General features: G+C 36.7%; 1 protein-coding gene across 1 annotated transcript; it reads left to right on the plus strand.

Moving 5' to 3' along the window:
• The first annotated feature begins 267 nt into the window (after nt 1-267).
• Nucleotides 268-20,712, plus strand: lrig2 (leucine-rich repeats and immunoglobulin-like domains 2). Its single transcript, XM_008409049.2, has 18 exons — nt 268-955; nt 1,377-1,451; nt 3,288-3,422; nt 3,799-3,942; nt 4,147-4,290; nt 4,470-4,613; nt 4,887-5,030; nt 6,881-6,961; nt 8,238-8,309; nt 8,496-8,564; nt 10,368-10,531; nt 10,756-11,067; nt 11,741-12,022; nt 13,283-13,723; nt 14,492-14,644; nt 15,553-15,693; nt 16,530-16,754; nt 17,597-20,712. The coding sequence occupies exons 1-18, from the start codon at nt 768-770 to the stop codon at nt 17,827-17,829; spliced, it is 3,147 nt and encodes a 1,048-aa protein (XP_008407271.2). The 5' UTR covers nt 268-767; the 3' UTR covers nt 17,830-20,712.
• Nucleotides 20,713-21,315: the final 603 nt, after the last annotated feature.

Raw genomic sequence — 21,315 nt, forward strand, 5'->3', positions numbered from 1 at the left:
TTATTATTATTATTATTATTATTATTATTATTATTATTATCATTATTATTATTATTATTTTGTTATAATGGCGAGAAAACTATGGTATAATTGTAAAGATCTGTTTCTGAAAACTGGCAGGTTAGAGATTTTGCTAACGCTCTTCTGCCAAACTTTTTTCCAAAGTGGGAAGGTCGCCACTTTTACTCAGTTAAACCACATCCAATCAAATCGTTGAAATTCTTTGACATACTTGACCATTGACCAATAGCGTGTTTGTCAACATGCTGGAATGGGGCGGGATCTTTGCTATCCTTTGTCATCAGTTTACGGCGCATTGTTTTTCTTTTGGGACAGGGCTCCAAAAACGTTATTATAATTTGCAGAAAAATATGCTTTTAACCTTTCCGTTGTTGTTTTGCAACCAGAAGCCTTCGGAGCATTTATTTTAGGCTATTTCGTTTTTCGGGAAGTGTTGTATTTTTGGGGTCAAACCAGCTTAGCAGTTAGCTGGTTAGCCTGGCGGTGAGGCTACCCTGATTGGAGCAGGACGAATTCCAGGCTGTTCGAAGAAGGGAACAAATCTCAGCTACTATGTTTCGCGCAAGTTGGACAACATTGGATTACACGATTTATGTTGGGTTTATGACGCTGTAAAGCTGAATTATGTGTTCATTAGACTGAAATCAAACGCCTGGGATAGTTTGTTGCTTTTGGTAGCTCTTAAAAGTGCCATTTGAAACGGTCTGTTAGCCACGTAGCTACCTCTCAGTAGGAGGACATTTAAAATGGCGGAAGGTTGGCCCGTTCTTCCAGCTCTTGTTGTCCTGCTGCTGAGTTTCAGTGCCTGGGTCACAGACTCTTGTCCTGCTCCCTGCTCCTGCCCAAAAGGACAAGATGAGGTCCATATTTTGGAGTGCAACAGGAAAAGACTGTCCGCTGCCCCGTTGGACGTCCCAGATGGGATAACTCAAGTGTAAGTACACAAGCGGATTTTGTCAGAAGCATGTTCCAACTAAATCCTCTGCTCTGTTTTGATATTCAAAACCCTGCACAATTGATCATGAAGACGTTAATGCATTTTAATTGATAGAACCCTCTATCAAGGGCTGTTGTATACAGATATTTTGTTAGTTTTTTCTGTGTGAATTCCCTGTAAACTAACTGATAATTAATGTTATTTAAAAAACGTTTTAGGTTTCCAACTGCATTTAAATTATGTTAACTTTGTTGTCGGACTCTTCAGTTAAAATTTTGTGTTTGTCCTTGGTTATCTTGAGTTAAAGTGATGCAAGGTTTTAGAGGTTGCCCAGATTGTTTTTTTTTTTTATTCCTATCAGAGAGGTTAGTTCACTTTGACCATTATAATTCTAATATTGTCTGTAATTTAATTTCAGCGCCATGAACCACAACGACCTGGCTGTTTTTCCCTTTCTTGGAAACGTTTCATCAAACATTACCTCACTTTCATTGTGAGTACAGAACTCCCATTATGTGTTCTTCCTCCTTCCTTGATATAAAGATTTTAAATCATTTTCTGCCATGATTGTGTAGCATTACCATTCTCCATCTAAGACCTATTTAAATACACAACATTTGATGTAATGTGCCATACAGTGCTAACGCATGCTTTGCCACTGCAAAAAACCTATTATATTTTGTTCCTGAGAAAAATAAATGATCTGCAATACATTCTTAATCATAATGAGCAGTTGCTAATCAATTGAGTCATTTCTACTTGTGTTTTTATTAATCCCTGAGAGAATAGTGGAAAAACTTTTATTGCCCTCCCATTTTCTTGTTTTGTTTGGATCTAACAAGTCCAATGACACTTCTAAGTAATTTTGTCTTAAAAAGTTGTCTTACCCATGAATAAACTTCTAATCTTGCTTTTTGACATGCAAAGGCAGAGTTTGTTCTGGAGCTGGACATAATATAATATAGAATCTTACATTTTATTTCAAGTTCAATGTGTGCAGTATTGCAATTAGAAAGTGCTAAGGGAATAAATAAGTCTTACTTAAGGTGAAACACTTAAGTCAATCAAGAAGGAATCAAAATACATTTTGATTATTATTTTATTAAGAAATTAAGCAAAGAATATGAGCAATGAGTCCCCTGGGTATTCCAGGGAAGTGAAGAAAAGATTAATCGCTTTTAATATCCACCAGCCCTCTTACAGAGATTGAAGCAAAAAGAAAAATCCCACCAGTTTCAGTTTACTTCACATCTCTGGTATTTGCACCTGCAGACAATGACCCTGGATAGTTCCAACCCTGGTCAGAAAAACGTTTTTTTATGTGTTTCCAGCGAGCTGCCTCCAACATGAAGGGTGCTTTATAGATACAATTTATTGAAACAAAGCAAAGTTTTGACATAACAAAAGTCTGCTGGAATGCAGTATTTGGCAGGTAATAACATTTCAGGCGCCTGTTTGCCACTAATGCATTAAATCCTGCAATCTTAACTATATGCTATAACTTATTTAGTTTAATTTAGAAAAAATGAAAAGTATAATCCAGGATGTAGCCTGGATATGGTCTCAAAAGTTTGATTTGTACTGTTATAGTTGACCCATTTGCTCACTGTATGGAAGACTTGTTCAAAAATATTTTAGTGTCACTTTATTGAGCCAAATAACTGACTTGATGTCAGTTAATGGGGCCACCACATCGCTCACTATAGAGTAGGCTCACCATATACAAATACAGTTGGCCCTGGTTTGATTCCCAGCCCTGGGCAATTTGCTGCATATCTTCGCCTTACCTTTGTACCATTCTACTTGTCCAGCTATCAATGAATTATGGTCACAAAAATCTTTCACTGATTTAGAAAAGAAATTGGAACAAACTTCCTCTGTGGCAGAAAGGACAAAGTACGAAACTTTCTGTTTGTTACATGGTTCTTATCTGTCAGTATGAGGTTACGCTTAAATTTAGCTGCCTTTAATGTTTGAATGATTTTTATATAACTTTTAAGTGGCTGGGCAATAAAATATCTTTTAAAAAAAAACGTCAAAGAATTGTTCTGTGGAAGTTCACATAAAACAACTTGAAGAGTTTCATAAATATTACAGATGTTTCTTTCTAATTCATGGAATCTGTCTCCTCAGAAGTTAGAAAAAATGAGCTGTCACTCCAAACATTTGAAAAATACAGATCTTTTTTAGGCCTCATTAGTCATCATTACTCATTGGGTTTAGTATTCCAGTTTAGCCAAGCTTCATGATAACTTTGAATTGATTGTGACTTGTAATTATCAATGTTATTGCAGAAAACTGAAATGTTTTTGTTTTTAATATAATTCAGAGTCCACAATCGGATCTCAGAACTGTTGATGCATGAGCTGCAACCATACATTTCCCTGGAAACACTGGACCTAACGTCTAACTCTATCTCTGTGCTCAAAGTGGGAGCCTTTCCGTCCATCCAGCTCAGATATCTGTAAGTAATACTACATCATTGAAATTAACATTATATACTTTTCCCCTCAGGACTTGGAGTCACCATTAAACATTAACAACAACTTTTACTTCCTCCTCAATTTCAGTGGATCACAATAGTTGCGTAATCAGTAGTATAGGAAATAAGAAAACACTTCTGAGGATGAGTTTAGGTTGAATAGTAACAGTTCTTTTGGGAATGTAAAGCATTTTAAATATCTTAATGAAAAAACTGCATGCATTGTTGCTTTTGTTATTAAAGAAATCATTAATGCGCGGAGCTTCTTTTACTCCTGAGCAGACCTAAAGTAGGTGAGGCATATTTATCCCTTTTTAATTTTTTGCTTCAGTGTTTCTGCTTTTGTTTCATCTTTTAGGAATTTGAGTAACAATAAGATCAGCCTCCTGGAGCCTGGCTGCTTTGAGAACATCTCCAGCTCACTGCTGGTGCTTCGGCTGAACAGGAACAGATTAGTTACGCTGCCGTCAAAAGTCTTCAAACTTCCTCAGCTTCAGCTACTGTAAGTATTAAACATATTTTAGTTCCAACCTGAAATCGACACCCTCAAAGTGATTTTTATTTATGTTTTGGTTTGATCAACTTTTATTTAGGCTAATGAATCAAGCTGGTAATGCTACTTTAAGTATTCCAGCCATTTTATGAGTTTACTTCATTGTTTTATTTCTGCTTGGCTAAATAAAGCTTTGATTTACTTTCCCAACAGGGAAATGAAGCGTAATAAGATCAAGATAGTGGACAGTCTGACATTCAAGGGGTTGGACTCGCTAAAGTCACTGAAGATGCAAAGAAATGGCATCACAAAGCTCATGGACGGAGCATTTTTTGGGCTAAACAACATTGAAGAGCTGTGAGTATAATGCTGTTCATTTCAATTTCAAAACAGTTTAGTTACTATTTGTTTTAGAAGTAGCTGGTTGGTTTTGATGGGAAATACTTTTCTCATGGTTTGTGAATTATCAGCCTGGAGTTTCTCACATAAAAATAAATATTATTTCTTTGGTCTTTTGTTGTTTTCCCATCTTTCAGAGAGTTGGAACACAACAACCTAACGGAGGTTAATAAAGTTTGGCTGTATGGCCTCCGGATGTTGCGCATCCTGCAGATCAGCCACAACGCCATAGGTGTTATTCGTCCTGACGCCTGGGAGTTTTGCCAAAAACTGGAGGAACTGTGAGTGTGTTGCTATTAAAAACCGAAACTCCTATGCAGATGAGCAGTCCCACATGGTTTCATCAGCCACTGTTGTATAATTGATTTAATGTTTACTGTACTGCCTTTTTTTCCTAGCCGTATCTGAACCTGATTATAGCTTTCCACAGCTCATTTAGCAAAGGTTAGGTTGTGAAATTGTCTAATTTCTGAACATATTTGTACACAACCAAACAAGGTCAAATTTAAATGGATGGGAATTGTACTTTATGAAATTGGTGTTTATCTTTGCAGAGACTTGTCCCACAACCACCTGACAAGACTTGAGGAGACTGCTTTTGTTGGATTAGGATTCCTAGAGACTCTGAACCTGGGAGAAAACTCCATCAGCCATTTGGGAGAAGGCGTTTTTAGCGGCTTGGCACATCTGCGCAGCTTGTAAGTACAATGCCCTGTAGCAGTATCGCCTATGTGTTCTAAGAAATTAAATGGAGCTGAGTTTGCTTATTAAAATCAAGTCTTGACTTGTTCTTGACTTGCATTCCGACAGATTGCTGACTACAGTAGGTCACAGGGTGCTTGTTTTCGTTCTTTATCTTCTAGTCTGACATGAATATAGTTTTTCCTTGCATATTAGAAAAACCATAGGAGCTGCTTTCTCTTTACATGCTGGTTTAGTTTCCGTTATGTGGTAATCCTGCTTTAGTCATTTCATTTGTATTCTGAATCAAATGACTCGGTGTGTAATTTTTCCCAGAATTCCACTTTAGTTCTGTATTATCTGTTCTCCAAATGGAGAAGAAAGTGTTTTTGACAGCCTGAAGAGGTGCTTTAATGATTAGCATGTATTAACATTTAATGAATGTGGGTTTCTCCTAAGTAGACTCTGATGGATTAAAACTGCAAATGCAATCATAATCAGTCTTTCTAATGGAATATTTGCATTGCCTTGTAAGGGCTGTATGCGTGTCATACATGTGGGATGTGAGAGGGTTCTGCACTTTAGCTGTACGAGGGGCAGATTTAATGGGACGATTACAATATGAACAACATTAGCATTACAACAAAGGCTTTGGAAATCTTATAGAATAATATGCTAGCCTAATTAAGCAAGTATGCAATTTTTATATAAGTATTATTCTGTAACTTATGAAGTGTAGAGAAACTCCTCATTTGATGCAAGTATAAGGTGCTGAAATGAAATATGGAGAGTTTATGTTTTGGTATGTTTATTATCCAGAAAGCTTTCATTGAAGAGAGGTATTTTACAGAGCCAGGCTTCTTTCAGAGGTGGCCATGCATGAGGGAAGTAAAACAAAAGAGCCTGTGACCCATCCTGCAAACACAAAGCCTCTCTGGGTTTCCAGGAGACCCATGAACTGTGATAAACAGTGCTAAACAGAGCCAATTATTTCCTCTCATCAGAAGCAGGGCCACCAAACTTTGACACAGCTTAGAAGCTCGGTGTCTCAAATTGTTGGGTCCGGAACTGTGGCTACATTCACACAGCAGGCCTTGATGCTCAATTTTGATATTTTTTTTTCTGGAATCTTATTGTTTGTGTGTGTGTGTGTGTGTGTGTGTGGTCATACATACTCCTCATTTAAAGCAAGTATAATCAGACTTCTGTGTGAATGGTTTACAACCCCAAAGGGACCCACATGCACAGAAGAAGAATGTCACACTGATTACGGGAGCAATAATGGATACCACTATCTATGGATTTATTTTAAAGTTATTCACCAACAGGAGTCGGCAGTACTGTCACAAGAAAGCACAACTCATACCAATGGCATTTTGTAGAGTATTGACTGAAATCTGTGTAAAGAAGTATTTTTGTATGTGTTGCCGGCACCAGGAGTGGTGGAATTGCGATTATATTTCATAAGTCCAGATTTGTCATAGATTTAATTGTTGTTTATGTTCAGTTTTAGTCTGTCTGGCGGTGATGCATGTCTCACGTCAATGACATAAAAGTAGGATAAAATGTCACTTGACCATTTAGACTGCAGACGCTTTCCAAACTACTGGAGATGTATCTTATTTGGTATTATATTAGTGACACATATTTGATTTATTTATTTGTTTATTTTTTTGCAGCAGTTGAAGGTTGAAAAGATTGGAATAGGGTCATTAAAACTGCTGTGTGATTGTTGCCTAAAGTTCCTATTACTGGCAACCACAGTTATTGGGTTGCAAATACTAATTTATAATGTATTTACAGAAGATGTTTTTAGCTGTTTAGCACATTTAACATATAATGTGTGATATGACTCTTTGTTTTTCAGAGATATTCGCAACAATGAAATCTCATGGGCCATTGAAGACTCCATTGCTGTATTTGATGGAATGAAGAAGCTGAACACACTGTAAGAATGGAATAAAGATGGCTGTGTGAAATTGTAATGTACTGCTTGCTTGCATGCATGCATGTTGTTGGAATGCCTTTCATTTAGACAAATACCCTTCTTACATGTTATTTCTTAGTGCTTCATTAGCATTTTAGTGATGAATGTTATAAATTTAACATATATCTGTTTATTTACAGTACTGTAAAAAAGGGTTTGCCCATCACAAATTTGTTCTGTTACTAATATTACAAGAAAAAGACAGGCAGAGTAAATGGAAATGGATTGTTTTACATAATTATTTTATTTAGTATAGGATAAAACCATTCAGACCAACCTGATACTATGTGAAAAAGTAGTTTGTCTGCTTTGAAATATTGTTCTGGTGTATAGCCCAAGCGTTTAGACTAATGCCCCAAACTGATGCTGGCTGGATAATCTTTAGGATTTTCTGGTGGAAGTTTTTTTTTTATTTTTATTTTTTAACAAATATGTGGTGGAACTTTGGTTTTATTTGTTCAGCAGCAGTTTTGATCTTTGAACTCTCTTGTGGATGCCATTTTTTTCCAGTCTTTTTTTTGTTGTTGTTGAATTATAAGCATCATCTGAGCTAACTGAGGCTACCCACGCTTAATGGTATTTTGGGTTGTGTTTTAATCTTGTGGATGTGGTGTTGACGTACTCTTGGAGTAATTTTGGTAGGTCAGCCACTTCTTGGAAGATTCATTCCTGTTTCATTTTTTCTCCGTTTGTGGTTAATGATGTTCACTGAGGTTTATTGAAGCCTCAACCTTAGAAATGGTTTTGTAATCCTGTCTAGACACACACATGTTAATGACGTCCTCTTTTCATGTCTGTTCTTCTTTTAATTGTATGTATTGCTATTTGAGATCTTTCAACTTGCGTATTGTTGTGAGCTACGTTCTATTTTAGTAATACCATAATTATGCAAATCAGGCAATAATCACACCTTTTTTTGTACACAGGGCTTGTTGGTTTGGCAAACTGTTTTTTTGAATTAATTCTGTTTGATATTACAATTTGATTGACTTAAATGTGGCAAAAAAAATTAAATCTCTGTCAGGTACCAACATTTTAACAGCACAATTCACTATATGTCTATAGTAAATGTTTAATTTATAGCCATGTTATAGCCCGAACAAGCTGACTGACCATGAAATATTGTTCAGTTGTTTTAAACTAACCTTCACAAAAGTTGTGGACTCGGTTTATCAATGTGTAAAACAACTTAAGAAACTGTTTTAAAAATATTACATGAAATTACTTTATTTTGCAGAAATTTGCAGCGGAACAAAATCAAATCAATCACTCAGAAGGCGTTTGAGGGGCTGGATGAGCTGAAGGAACTGTGAGTTAAATCGTTAAACTTTCTTTGTGTCCTGACAGTACTGATAACTCCTACAAATATGTTGTTGATGACAGATTATATGTATCAGTAAGACTGTCTTAGAATTATGTAATTTTAGTAAATCCAGATATAGCTGAGATCAAATCTAGTTAAAAGCTCTAATCCATATTTCTGTCTTGTCTGCAGGGACCTTGGCAAAAACGGTATCATGTCCATACATCCTGAGGCACTTTCCCATTTAAAACTGGAAGTATTGTAAGTACGCTGAAAGCTTAAGTCCTAGTTTTGGTTAAGCTTACATACAACAAAGTTTTTTTTTTATGTTTCTTAAACTGATTTTTAAAAATGGAATTAAATTACTTATAAAACACGAATTTACTTTTTGTTTTGATGTTAGAGATGTTTGTTTATTTTCAGGTACATCTTGAGCGGACTCCCTGTTAGTAAAAACAGCCACGTCCTCTGCTAGAAAATATTACAGAAATATTTTTTCCTTTTTAGAGGTTTTGATCAGCACTTGTTTGGCGTCTTTAAGACTTTGCATAAAGTACCCTTGATGCTGTAATGAAAGTAAGACAATTTCTTATTTTCATTAGAATTTGACTTATAATCAAATTACCGTATTTTCCGCACTATAAGGCACACCTAAAAACCTTCAATTTCCTCAAAAGCTGACAGTGCGCCTTATAATCCGGTGCCCCTTATATATGGACCAATATTGAGCAACAACGGGTCTAGCAACTACGGTAAGCAGCCACTGACTTCATTTTCCAAAGTAGAAGAAGAAGTGCGCGGTGCATGCTGGGATAGTTGTCAGAACGATGGTTTGTCAATAAAGTTTCGGGGAGGGGTGAGAGACAGAGACTGCAGCGGCAGCGTGTCGGTTGGTCTGTGTTACCCAGAAAGCAATTGGGTACAATATCGCAACACCATCACCGTGGGTGAAACAATGACTGGGGCAGACTACTATATAAAGTACTCGGGGAACACTTCTTTACAAATGTGGATGTGTAATAATAGAGTACGACAACCCAAACTGAAGCGTCTATTCTATGCGCCTTACAATGCCTTATATATGAAAAGCTTTAAAATGGGCCATTTGTTGAAGGTGCGCCTTATAGTGCGGAAAATACGGTATTTTATTTACAAGTCAACCTTCACTTCAGCACACTTTATTTGCAAGTGGATAAAGGATATTTTGCTAGTAATCTGGAAAAATTGAAAAGAGAAACTGCATTACTGGAAGTAAAGATTAGCGCTGTTTTAAACTCCTTCCGATGTGTTAATGTTGCAGTCGGGTGAAAATGCACATCACTTGATGGGAAACTATATAGACTACAGAGGAGTCAAAAATGGTACTGGAGACCTACACACATCTTAGTGTATGCTCTCTGTAAAAAGACATCAATTCTATATTTTTTCGCCGAACTTTTAAAGCCAGGGATTTAGTTTTTTGAAATGTTTGAAACATGTAACTTTAAATTGAGAACACAATTGCATATCTAATTTAAACAGATTTGACTGAGCACAGTAAAATGGTTAAGTACCAGCTTACTATATAGCTGGAAACATTTATTCAACACTAACTTCTTTCAAACTTGACACTGATGACCGTAATATATTGCACATCACTTCATGCTTCATGAACATACATGTCCAAAATGCGTTCACTAAAATTTAAAATTAAATTTGATATGTAACCCTGTGACTTCTAGGATAATGCACCAAAACACCTAGAAGTGTCAGGAGTTTTGTTGGGGAATTCCAGTTTGTTAGTGGAACAAGAAAATAGTTAATTTGGTGATTGTGAATATTTAGATGTCAACTCTGCTCCTCTGGTTTTAAACTTTCTATTGATGAATTAGTGGAGTTATTTTGTCTTTCTTTAGATATTTTTACTTTATATTTGCTTTTACTACTACGATGACATGACCTTTCTGGAAGGTAAATTTAAATTGAGACTTTAACCTAGATAAATAAGGGATTTAATTATAAAAACAAAACGTTTTTTTTTTTTTTTTAATGTATGACAATTTGCCAATTTTTCTGCTTTCTCAGTGTCCTGAACTCCAGCAGCCTGCTGTGTGACTGTCATATGCAGTGGCTGGGTCCCTGGCTGACCGAAAGCCACTTCCTTCAGTCTGTCTCTGCTGTCTGCGCCCACCCTACTGGTCTACTTGGTCGCAGCGTCCTTTCAATCAGCCCAGAGGAGTTTGTTTGTGGTCAGTTTGAATATTTAAATTCTCAGAAATATATGATGAATTATAAAAGATGTTGCAAAAAGGTCCTTGTCTATGTTTGGTGTTTTTGTTGAGGTATTTGGAATAGTTGAAATTCTAATACAGTGTGGTAAATATTTTATTCTGAGAGATATTTTATTCAAGAGTTCTATTGGAATATTGTTAATATAGAACAATCTCCCAATTTTCCTCTTTCTCTGCTATAGATGATTTCCCCAAGCCTCGGATCACGACCCACCCGGAGACCTCAGTGGCTTTGAGGGACAACAACATGACTCTGAGCTGCGTTGCATCCAGCAGCAGTGACTCGCCAATGACCACGGCGTGGCGGAAGGACGGGGAGGTTCTCTACGATGCAGAAGTGGAAAACTACGCCCGTTATCAGGATGGACAGCTCATCTACACCACCGTGCTTCATCTCCTCAATGTCAACTTCACTGATGCAGGGCTTTACCAGTGTGTTGTCTCCAATCACTTTGGCTCCAACTACTCAAACAGGGCTATGCTGACGATCAACGGTGAGATCCTGTCCACTTTTTCATGAATACTTTTAACATCCGTTATTAGAAAAATACTGATCTGATATTAATATCTGTGTTGGTCTTGATATTGAAAAAACTAATTCTAGATTGAGTATCAGTGACAATGTGCCTGGTCCATAAGGGCAGATCTGTTCAATGTAATTCTATACTTTATTCTCTGAGCTTTATTATTTATTGTACATTGGCTGTTATGTTTCCTATTGCACTGACTGAGCAAATTAAAGTTGAGTTGTTTTTACAAGTTTGACTAAGCTTGTAAAGCTTTTGGTGTCTTTAAGGATACTGTACTGGTCCAGAGTAATCAAATAAATTTGTTATTCGGCACATTTTCATCTGTTTATAAAAAATGAACTTTTTAAGTCAATTGAGCACTGGTTTTATGTATTGAATTGTATAGGGCAATTCTAATATTCAGATATCTGTATTGGTATCAGAAGTGGAAAAAGTGGATCTGTTATGCAGTTTGTTTTCTAGAAAAAGTGTTGGTCTTAGAAACTTAGTCTGCACTGCAGTACTTTAATAAGGATTGTGCTATTGTGATTTAACTGAGTTGCAATTAAAATGATTACCTAATAGATTTTAAGAAAAGTATCAGCCAAAAGATGTCTTGATAACAGACCCTAACCCCAGATTGCCCTCTGCTTTTCAGAGATGCCCTTCTTCCGTAAGACTCCCATGGATCTGACAATCCGCACTAGGACGACGGCCCGGCTTGAGTGTGGAGCGGAAGGTCACCCTTCTCCCCAGATCGCTTGGCAGAAGGATGGAGGCACTGACTTCCCTGCTGCCAGAGAGCGCAGGATGCACGTGATGCCTGATGACGACATCTTCTTCATCACTAATGTGAAGACAGAAGACATGGGAGTGTACAGCTGTACGGCTCAAAATGCAGCTGGCAGTCTCTCAGCAAACGCCACTCTGACCGTCCTGGGTGAGTCACGCTCCTTATCAGCAGAGAGTATAACTGTTCCTTTGTTTTCTGCTTGGTCATTTCCGCTCAAATTGGATGCTTTTCTATATGTGTCACTTACTAGAAGCTTTTATTTGTTACCACGTTGCCAGATAGAATCAGTGGTGCTGCAAAAGAAAACCTTAACATGTTTATTATTCACAGGGTTCTTATGGGTGGTTGAAATTCTTGAAAATGCTTGAATTTCAATACGATGTTTCAAGTGCTTGATTTCTGTATAAAGTCCTTTTAAGTTCTGGATATTCGAACTGCACAGTTTTGTAACGAAGTGCAATCAAACGTTTGGTTAAAAGCCTAAATTTAGAGAACATTAATTAAAGTTGAACCTTAATTAAATATTTAACTTCAGACAGTGAAGCACATCTCACTGTCTGAAGTTAAATCAGTCTAAACTTCTCTTTTTTTAGATAAGATAAGCTATCTAAACAAGATAAGCTTTGATAATTTGCCTAGGTACAAAGATGTACCAAAATTCTCTAAGTTTAGTCAATTTAGAGAATCACCTTAATTATTTCAATTTGCTAAATGCCAGAATATTTGGCAAGAACATTTTTTACGTTTTTTTTAAACATTCTTTATATATTTAGCATTTAATTTGAGCAGGAAGGTCATTTACTTAAACATAATTTGTTTGGATTGTTTCAATGTAATGAATATTTATTATTGCCAATGGCTCAATGACTTAATGATCTAAGTAATTGAAATAAGGGTTAGCTTATAATTTATACATTATGCAAATTAACACTAACACAAATTTTTCTTGTTAAATTTGTGTTTTGTTCCTTAAGCAGTCAGGTTTATAGTGTATGTGTGTGTGAGAGCGAGAATCATTTCAAAACAAAGACTTTTGTTATATTTTAGTTTACATTGTCCCTGCTGTAGAACATAAAATACCATCACAAGACATTATTAACAAGTCATAAATTATGTCATAGTGAATAGAAATTGTTTTTATTTTAGTTAATTTGTGTTGCTTTTATTTTATGTCCAATATGTGGAAAAGTTTGAAAACTTTCCTTAGAAATGCTTGAAAAGTGCTTGAATTTTACTGTGGGAAAAGTGTGTGAGGCCTGTTTTCACATCCTCCTGGCTACAGTAGCTTTATTAATCACTATTTTAATGACTATACTTGTCAGACTTTTTTATGCTAACTAGTTGTCAGCTACAAACTTCACTTTTCATACCAACCAATTCCAAAACTTAATCAGTCCTCTTTTCCAGAAACCCCATCCTTCGTGCGGCCATTGGAAGACCGAACAGTGGCACGTGGTGAAACTGCAGTGCTTCAGTGCATAGCCGGAGGCAGTCCCGCTCCCCGACTCAACTGGACCAAAGACGACGGGCCTCTCATGCTCACAGAGCGTCACTTTTTTGCTGCAGCCAATCAACTCCTCATCATAGTTGATGCTGGTCCAGCTGATGCGGGGAAGTACACCTGCATCATGTCTAACACCCTGGGTACCGAACGCGGCCACATCTACCTCAGCGTCTCACCATTACTCAACTGTGACACAGCAACTGGGTACGACAACGATGCCTGGACCACTGTGGGGATCGTGGTAATTGTTGTTGTGTGCTGTGTGGTCGGGACGTCACTCGTCTGGGTCATCGTCATCTATCACATGCGCAAGAAGAATGAGGACTACAGCATCACAAACACTGGTTAGTCATTTTCGAAATGCTGTTAAATGAAGGCAGATACGAGATTAAAGGGGACATATGATGCAAAATCCACATTTTGCACATTTTTGTACTTCTGTTTTGATTTCAACTGCTTTTAAAAACAGCCAAAGCACTTAAAAAATAAAAAACACCCAGCCATTTTTTTTGGCAATAGGTTAACTGTTTCAAAAACCCTTGGGAATGTAGCGTCAGAAATCAGCTGGTCCTGCCCTTCACCAGCATCAGCTGGGAAAGCTGGACTTACTAACCCCAGCTAAGTCCAGCCTGTTACCTAGCAACCAAACTGAACTCCCAGACATTTGCCCAGCAGATTTTACCACTGTATGTCTTGTGTATTGGGTGTGTTTTGTTGTTGACTTGCCATCCAGAAACCACTTGCTGCTTCTTGTTGGTTGTGCAGGAGGGTCTACTAATGCTTTTCAAAGATATAGGGTTGTATAATTATCTGTCTGTTTGCGCCCTTTTTAACTTGAAATGTAAACGTTGAGTGATGGGGTGTGGTCAGTAGAAGCTTATTTAAATTTAAAGTGACAAGAGACCCTAAAGCAGCTCATTCTGAAAGGCAGAACTGACCAAACTAAAATCTCATTTAAGAATGACTTTGTGCAGAAAAAATGTAATGAACATGTTTTGTATAGTCCATAGACCCATCCTAACCTGTTAACGGAGGCATAGTAGGTCGCCTTTAAATCTTTACTCAGCCATGAAACTAATATTTACCTGGTTGGACACATGTCTTTGTTACAGATGAGATGAATTTGCCTGCAGATATCCCAAGCTACCTGTCCTCTCAGGGTACTTTGTCAGAGCCACAGGAAGGCTACAGTAACTCTGAGGCAGGAAGCCACCAGCAGCTCATGCCTCCACTCTCCAATGGATACAGTCATAAGGGCACTGATGGTATGTACTCCATTTTAAATCTCAGCAGGATTCAGTCAAACCTCTTTTCTCAATACTGTGTACAATCGCGGATGTTTTGCTTGTAGGTTTGTGATGTTGACATTACAAACATGTTGTAGTATTTGTATGCATGATTCTTGCAGTAGATGCAGTTGAATCGCTATGATGTTCCTCAGACATGTTTTGTAATGTAAGTTGCTTGGAAATTCCGAAGAGCTTTATTGACACAATTTGGAGTAAATTTCAGACGGGATTCATTTACTTGTTAGTTGACATTATAAAACAGCTGGTTCCACTGAAATTGTTTTAGGAGTATATTAGTAAAAGTGGTTGAATGCAAACACTCAATACACTGGAAACATTTCAGAAATTCTGCAAAAATAAATTTCACACCTTACACTGTGCACTACTTCTTTATTTATCAACGTAATAAAAAAGGAAGCACAAAAGTGTTTGTCCATCACAAAAATGCCAATCAAGCACATTTGATTTTCTGGCGTTTTCTTTCCCCATAACATAAATTGAAAAAGTTTAAGGTGTGGCAAGTTGTTTGCTATAACTTGTGACTAAATCTCCCAAGATCTGACTTAAGTACTGCAAGAGTAGATTAAAAAAAATAATAATTTTGTCTAGTTTTTGTTTGGGCTTAATGAACATTTTCATATCAAGGAAACATGTTGACATGATAAAGAATACATAAATAAACAAAGGTTTTCTAAAGAAACTCTCCTACCAAAACAAAACAAAAATTTTAGAGGCTTTTTCAAAAAGAACAAAGCTTCTCAGATGTGCCTTTTTAATGTGATTGGAGATACTCTCATGCCTATCAGGCACTTGTGTCTGTTGTTGTGTTTTGGATCATATCCCCCGCAGAATGAAACTGTAACTAATTATTATATTTGTCCCAGGAGTCTGCTATGGAGACACAGGCAGTGAGGTGGAAACTGAAGGGAATGGGATGCTGCACTGCAAGATGGGCTCTCTGTTCACCGGCCGTAGCAGCTTCCATCCTGGCGAGTCTCGTGAGGGATTAGCGGGAGTCTCCTCTGGTTTGTCATTATTTTATTGCTTCTATTTACTTTTTTAAAAAAATTGGAATGTTTTCTCTCTGAAAAACCTTTGAATTAGGCGTCGGCATTTATCGCATTGTTTATCAATTATGGTGAAAAAATGATCGTCATGATGAGAAATTTGATTTATCGTTGGCTTGATGAATTCCATTTACTGATGTTAAAAAATATATATGACAATTTTTTTTTTTTTACTATTTTCTCCACTGTTCTGTGAGAGCATCAATAAAATCAAAAATATTGTTAAGTGCACTTACTGTGTGCAGTTTAGTGATATAAATCACATATTTAAGTAGCTGCCATCCTGAAGAAGCTACTTTCTAATGGGAGTGCAGTATTTGTGGTGCTATGAATGCTGTGGTATGTATTTACAGCCACACAATTACCCAAAGAAAATTAATGATTAGTTTTTAATCATCCTTTTTATTGATATTACAATAGTGCCACAAAATATTGTGATCAAATTCTAAGTCATCCAGTCCTATTTTGAACTTCTTTCATTATGTTCTTGCTTACACATTAAGATGTTACTTTTGTAACCTTAAAGCATTTTTAATGATTAAAGGGCCTAAAATAACTAACAAAAATGTACATAACATCAGTATGTGCATTTTTCATTTTTTGTTTTTTTTTTGCAAAAATGGGAGCATTAAAGAATTAAGATTTGTGTACTTGAGACTTTCATCCTGTGAAAATCTGAATCAAATCAAAGCAGATGTCCAAATTTATTAATTAACTTAAAAAAAACCCCAAAGTAATAATAATTAAAAAAAAAGTTAAGTGCAACAATAACAATTATCGTTTTATCTTACTAGGTGGTGCAGGTCCTCTTGTCATCTGCTCCGATTGCTACGACAACGCCAACATCTACTCTCGAACGCGAGAGTATTGCCAATATGCTTATCTGGGGGAGGACGATCCACTGGACAGGGCCCTGCCAAGCCTGAAGGACGGCCTTGGAGACACTGCCCACCCTGAGGATACAGCACTGGACAACCTCATACACAACAACCACACTTCTGCAGAGCAATATGTTAAAGGTAAGACATCAAGCAAAAGCTCAAGTTTTTTATACTTGCACAAAAAGATAAAATTACCAACATCCAGGTATAAACTGCAAATATGAAGTGGTTTTTAAGGAAAGTGGCTATTAACCACACTGCAGATGCACAGGTTAGACTGCACGAAGCTGTATGAGTATTGTGGTAATTGATTTAACAAATCTGTAGAGGATATTTTCCATTGACCTGCTAAACACAAAGGTGAAGCCACAAGCTTGTAGATATTATATTGACTTCCTGGATATCTTCTTTTCAGTTGCACAAGTACAGTGCACAGATAAAGAAGACTATTTATGCATATAAATGTTTTTCTCTGCTTTCTTAAGAGATTTTAAGCAAAAATATTACAAATTGCTAAAAAAAAACAAAAAAACCCCACAAAATCTTGCCAAGTATTTTTGTGTAGTTTCTAGTGCACATTTCTTATTAAACGTAAAATACACTAAAACTAACTTACAAATACCTTTTCACCAAGGTATAAGAGCTTCTTTTGAGTAAATAATTCTTGAATATTGATAAAAATGACTAGTTCCATTGTCAGATTATTTCACTTATATCAATACATTTTTCCCATGTCAGTGACATAATCTGCTAGTGGAACTGGCAGATTATTGATTTAAATATATATTTACTTAAAGCAGGCTTGTATATCTTGCTGAAAAGTTACTTGCGAGTACGTTTTAACTTATTTCAAGTGTACTAAGATATTTGCCCTAGAAGCTAAGCAAAAATTACTTAAGATTTTGTGTTCTTGCAGCGTAGGGAAAGAGAATCATTTTGGTGCTGAGATTAAAGGTTTTCTGGTTTTTGGCTATTTGTAGATTCGCTCAGCAGATCTTTATGGAGAGAAGGTGAAGATCCATCATCAGTATCTCAACCTGGAGCTTCCCATCTCTCAGTAACATTACACAGGACACCTGCTCTGACCTCTGCTGCTGACAGGGCAGTAGAGCAGAGTGAAGCAGTGGCTAACTACTTCCCCAGGCAGCCCACCCAGGACCACAGAAGTGCCTATAACAGGACTAACCCACAGGACCACGGGGCTCCTACATAGGCTCTTTAAATTCAGGCAATGTTTTTGCCTCAGACTTGTTTCTGCACCTCCTTACCTTTTCCATCCTTACCTTTACCCACTACCTCCAAAGAGATTCCTTACTTTCTGCCAAAGATGCTCTCTTGTATGTTTACATTCCCCAGCTCAACTCAAGAGGACAAGCTAATGTTCTGTACTTCAGAAAGACTGATTTCTCAGACAGGATTAATTAAAATGACCTCTTTCCAGACATCCTCACCTCAGGAGGACACCGCCTCTTCCCTTCATTCTAGCTATTCTTCTGTCTCCAACAACAACAACAACAAAAAAAAGAATGAATGTATGCTTAATGGAACCAAGTCGGACGCTGCCAGGCAGGACCACTTCTCTGAGGCAGCTGTGCCTCAGCATTTCTGGTACCAGTTGCAGAGTACTCCACGTCTTAAGAAGAAAACACTAAGCCCTCCTTTTCAAGTGGAGGAAAAGAGGGTAATTAAAGAGAAAGATGACCAGCAGTATTCAGTTGATAACATTGGAAAGACTCTTAAAGGCTTACCTCTCATGTTTCCGCAGCCATTCTGACCGACTCTTATGCAAATTCCAGAGACAATAACACCAAAATGTGGTGTGTATTATGAGTATACATATATATGGGTACATTTTTCATGTATTATCCTTATTTGTTGTTTCGGGTTTTTAAATCATGTTAATTTTACACTTTTGTTAAGAATAAAGAGCAGTTTGTGAAGAAAATCATTTGTTTTGCACATGAGACAATCACAGTTTGCTGGGTATTTTCTGATGGTTGTCTAGCAGACGGCCTCATTTTTATATCAAGCCTCTTCAGTGACCTTTCTACAGTATGCACTGATTCATTAGCCCTTTTGTTTCCTTTGTTACAGGCACTTCATGTTGGCAAACTTTATTGTGCAGTTTACTTGTTGTTTCAGGTTATAAAGAGGTTTTTTTTTTCAGTTCAGTCAGAAAATTAATGATCCTACATAAATAGTAATGAAGCCTATAATTTCACTCTGGACTGTGAAAAAAGGAATGTATTGTCTTCTTTTACGTGTTTGTGTATGTAAATAATGTTATCTAATGAATTACATGCTCTGTTTGTGCATTTGAGGTGAGAATTACAGCAGCTACTTGAACAAAGCAACTTAAACGTCCACAGTGTGTGAGCAGTATGCACAAATTTTACATTCTTGATTTTGACAGAAATAATCAGATTTTATTTCTGGATGGTTTTTAATTATTTAATGTGTTTTGAAAAGTTGAAAGTTGGGGTGCATCAACAAATTGGCTCAGATTTTCTTAGTTTTGGGAAATCTGCGAGCAGCTGGTCCTTGCATGAGAAACTGATCTTATCTGTCTCCGCAAAGATCCGAAAATCAGCCACTGTCCACTTTTACTCTGCCATAAGAGAGGACTGACAGCCTGACTCGCCCACCAGGTCACATTTGTACATGCGCAATGAACAATAGTCACCCCACTGTTGCCAACTTAGCAACTTTGTGGCTATATTTAGCAACTTTTCAGAGAAAAACTGTTTTAATCGGCAGGCTGGGCTTGTTAAAGATTGGTGATTGGCTGGAATACTGCAATCGGTGCACTCCTAGATGAAAGACACTAATTGTAAAACAACACAGTACAGTTTCATCAGCTGCTATGTTGTGGTTGGATTTGATAAAAGATTTGTGTCCAGTTAAAAAGATCATTTGATCATGAGCTGTCCAGAAAAAGCCTGGCTTTTCACAGTTACGTCTTCACTGATAAAACTGTTTGCATTAGAGAGCATTTCAATATGACCTCTAAGGTGCGTTCCATAATAATATTAATGAGTTGAAACCTCTTCAAAATAATTTCACCAGTACTGATTATTAACATAGGTTGTATTACAAAACAGTTATAAAATTCATTCTGTTTGGGAAAAGTGTATCTAATGAATTTTTAGCCGGGTGTGTGACTGTTTAGTTCTTTTCCCCATTTTTCAAATTGTCCATTATTAGATTCATCCTCATATGCGAGAGTTTGGATATATTATCATCTCAATCATATAACGATTCAGAGGATTTGATCTCATTGGATCATTGTTGGGATCCAATGAGTTAAATGGTACTAAACTCAGAAATGCTGAAATTAATTTTAAAGTGCATAATTATGCTGCTTCATGCTGATTTTTGTTTTGGCACAATTTATATCATGGGAAAAAGCTTATTTTTTTTATATCAGCTGTACGTTCAATTGCCTTAAACAGCAAGTGGTATTCAGAAATCCTCAGTGATGTGCAGGCATGAACTGAAAGTTCCTCTTCTGATCTACTTTTTTTTTTATTCCAACTTGTTTTAATTCATCTTAACAATGTGTGTTCCTAGCACTTTCTCAGCCTGTTTTTATTTTTCGGAACTTGGTATCAGCAACAAAGCTAATGACCAACTGGTATCCAAGTGAGGAATAAAGCCTTGGCAAAACTTTGTAGTCTTGTTATTCTGTCACACTCCTAGATTCAATGGTACTAAATGATTTTTCTGTTTTTGGTGTTTTAAAACTCTTCGTAAATGATGCAAAATTGTCAGTGGAAAACTTTCAGTCATACAATGACCAGAAGTGATTTATTTGTTGGGTGCTTAAAATTTTTTATACAAGTGATGTCGATGACAAAAAGTGCTTTTAGTTCTCTAAAACATCCATCCTGACCTTATACCAAAGTTTAACAGTGATTGCTCTGGCACTATCCAATGCTGCTCTGTTTGCTTTGTTAAATCTTGCCTTTTCTTTTTGTGAAATGTTTATTTGTATTGTATGTTGGGCCTTGTTTTAATTGTACATTCTGTAAAGCATGTCTAAAGAGTCTTTTTGTTACACGGCAAATATTCCAACATTAAACATTAGTTCTCATAACTTCTGTTGATTTTTGACAATATTTTTACAAAACAAACACATTTTCAGCTCTAGGGGCCTTTATTGAACAGTACACAGACAGTAAATGAGGAGAAAGAAAGGGAAGACCGAAGAGTCTCAAGCAGAAAGATTTTTAAACGAAGAGTTTATTAGCTAAAATATAAAAAAATAATGCAGTTCTACATTGTCTTTGCTGGTGCCAACTTGAGAAAACAAACATGCTGTTTCCACAATTTAATTTTGAGTTGCAAATATTTTGCTGGCATTAATTCTGGTCACATCACACAGAGTAATTTTTAAAGGGCAAACAGATTAAATGTGGGCTTAATTGCATCAAGCTTGTACAAGTTTGGCCAGCATGGGGCCTAGTCTAGGAAAAAAAGATTCAATAAAGTCTCATATAAATCCACGCTATAGAAGACAAATCAGATAGTGTTTAAACTTAAAAATGTACAATTTGTATCTCAGCTGCAGTCCCTTCTCCCCATCAAAGACATGGCGGCTGCGTTAATCAGCCCACACAAGCTTATGGATTATGCAGGCGATGTTGAAGGTGCTTATTTAGTCAAGGACGTGGAACGGGTCACGTTCCTAAAAACAAGG

The sequence above is a fragment of the Poecilia reticulata genome, chromosome 5 (assembly GCF_904066995.2).
Source record: "Poecilia reticulata chromosome 5, P_reticulata-male-v2, whole genome shotgun sequence".
Taxonomy (NCBI): domain Eukaryota; kingdom Metazoa; phylum Chordata; class Actinopteri; order Cyprinodontiformes; family Poeciliidae; genus Poecilia; species Poecilia reticulata.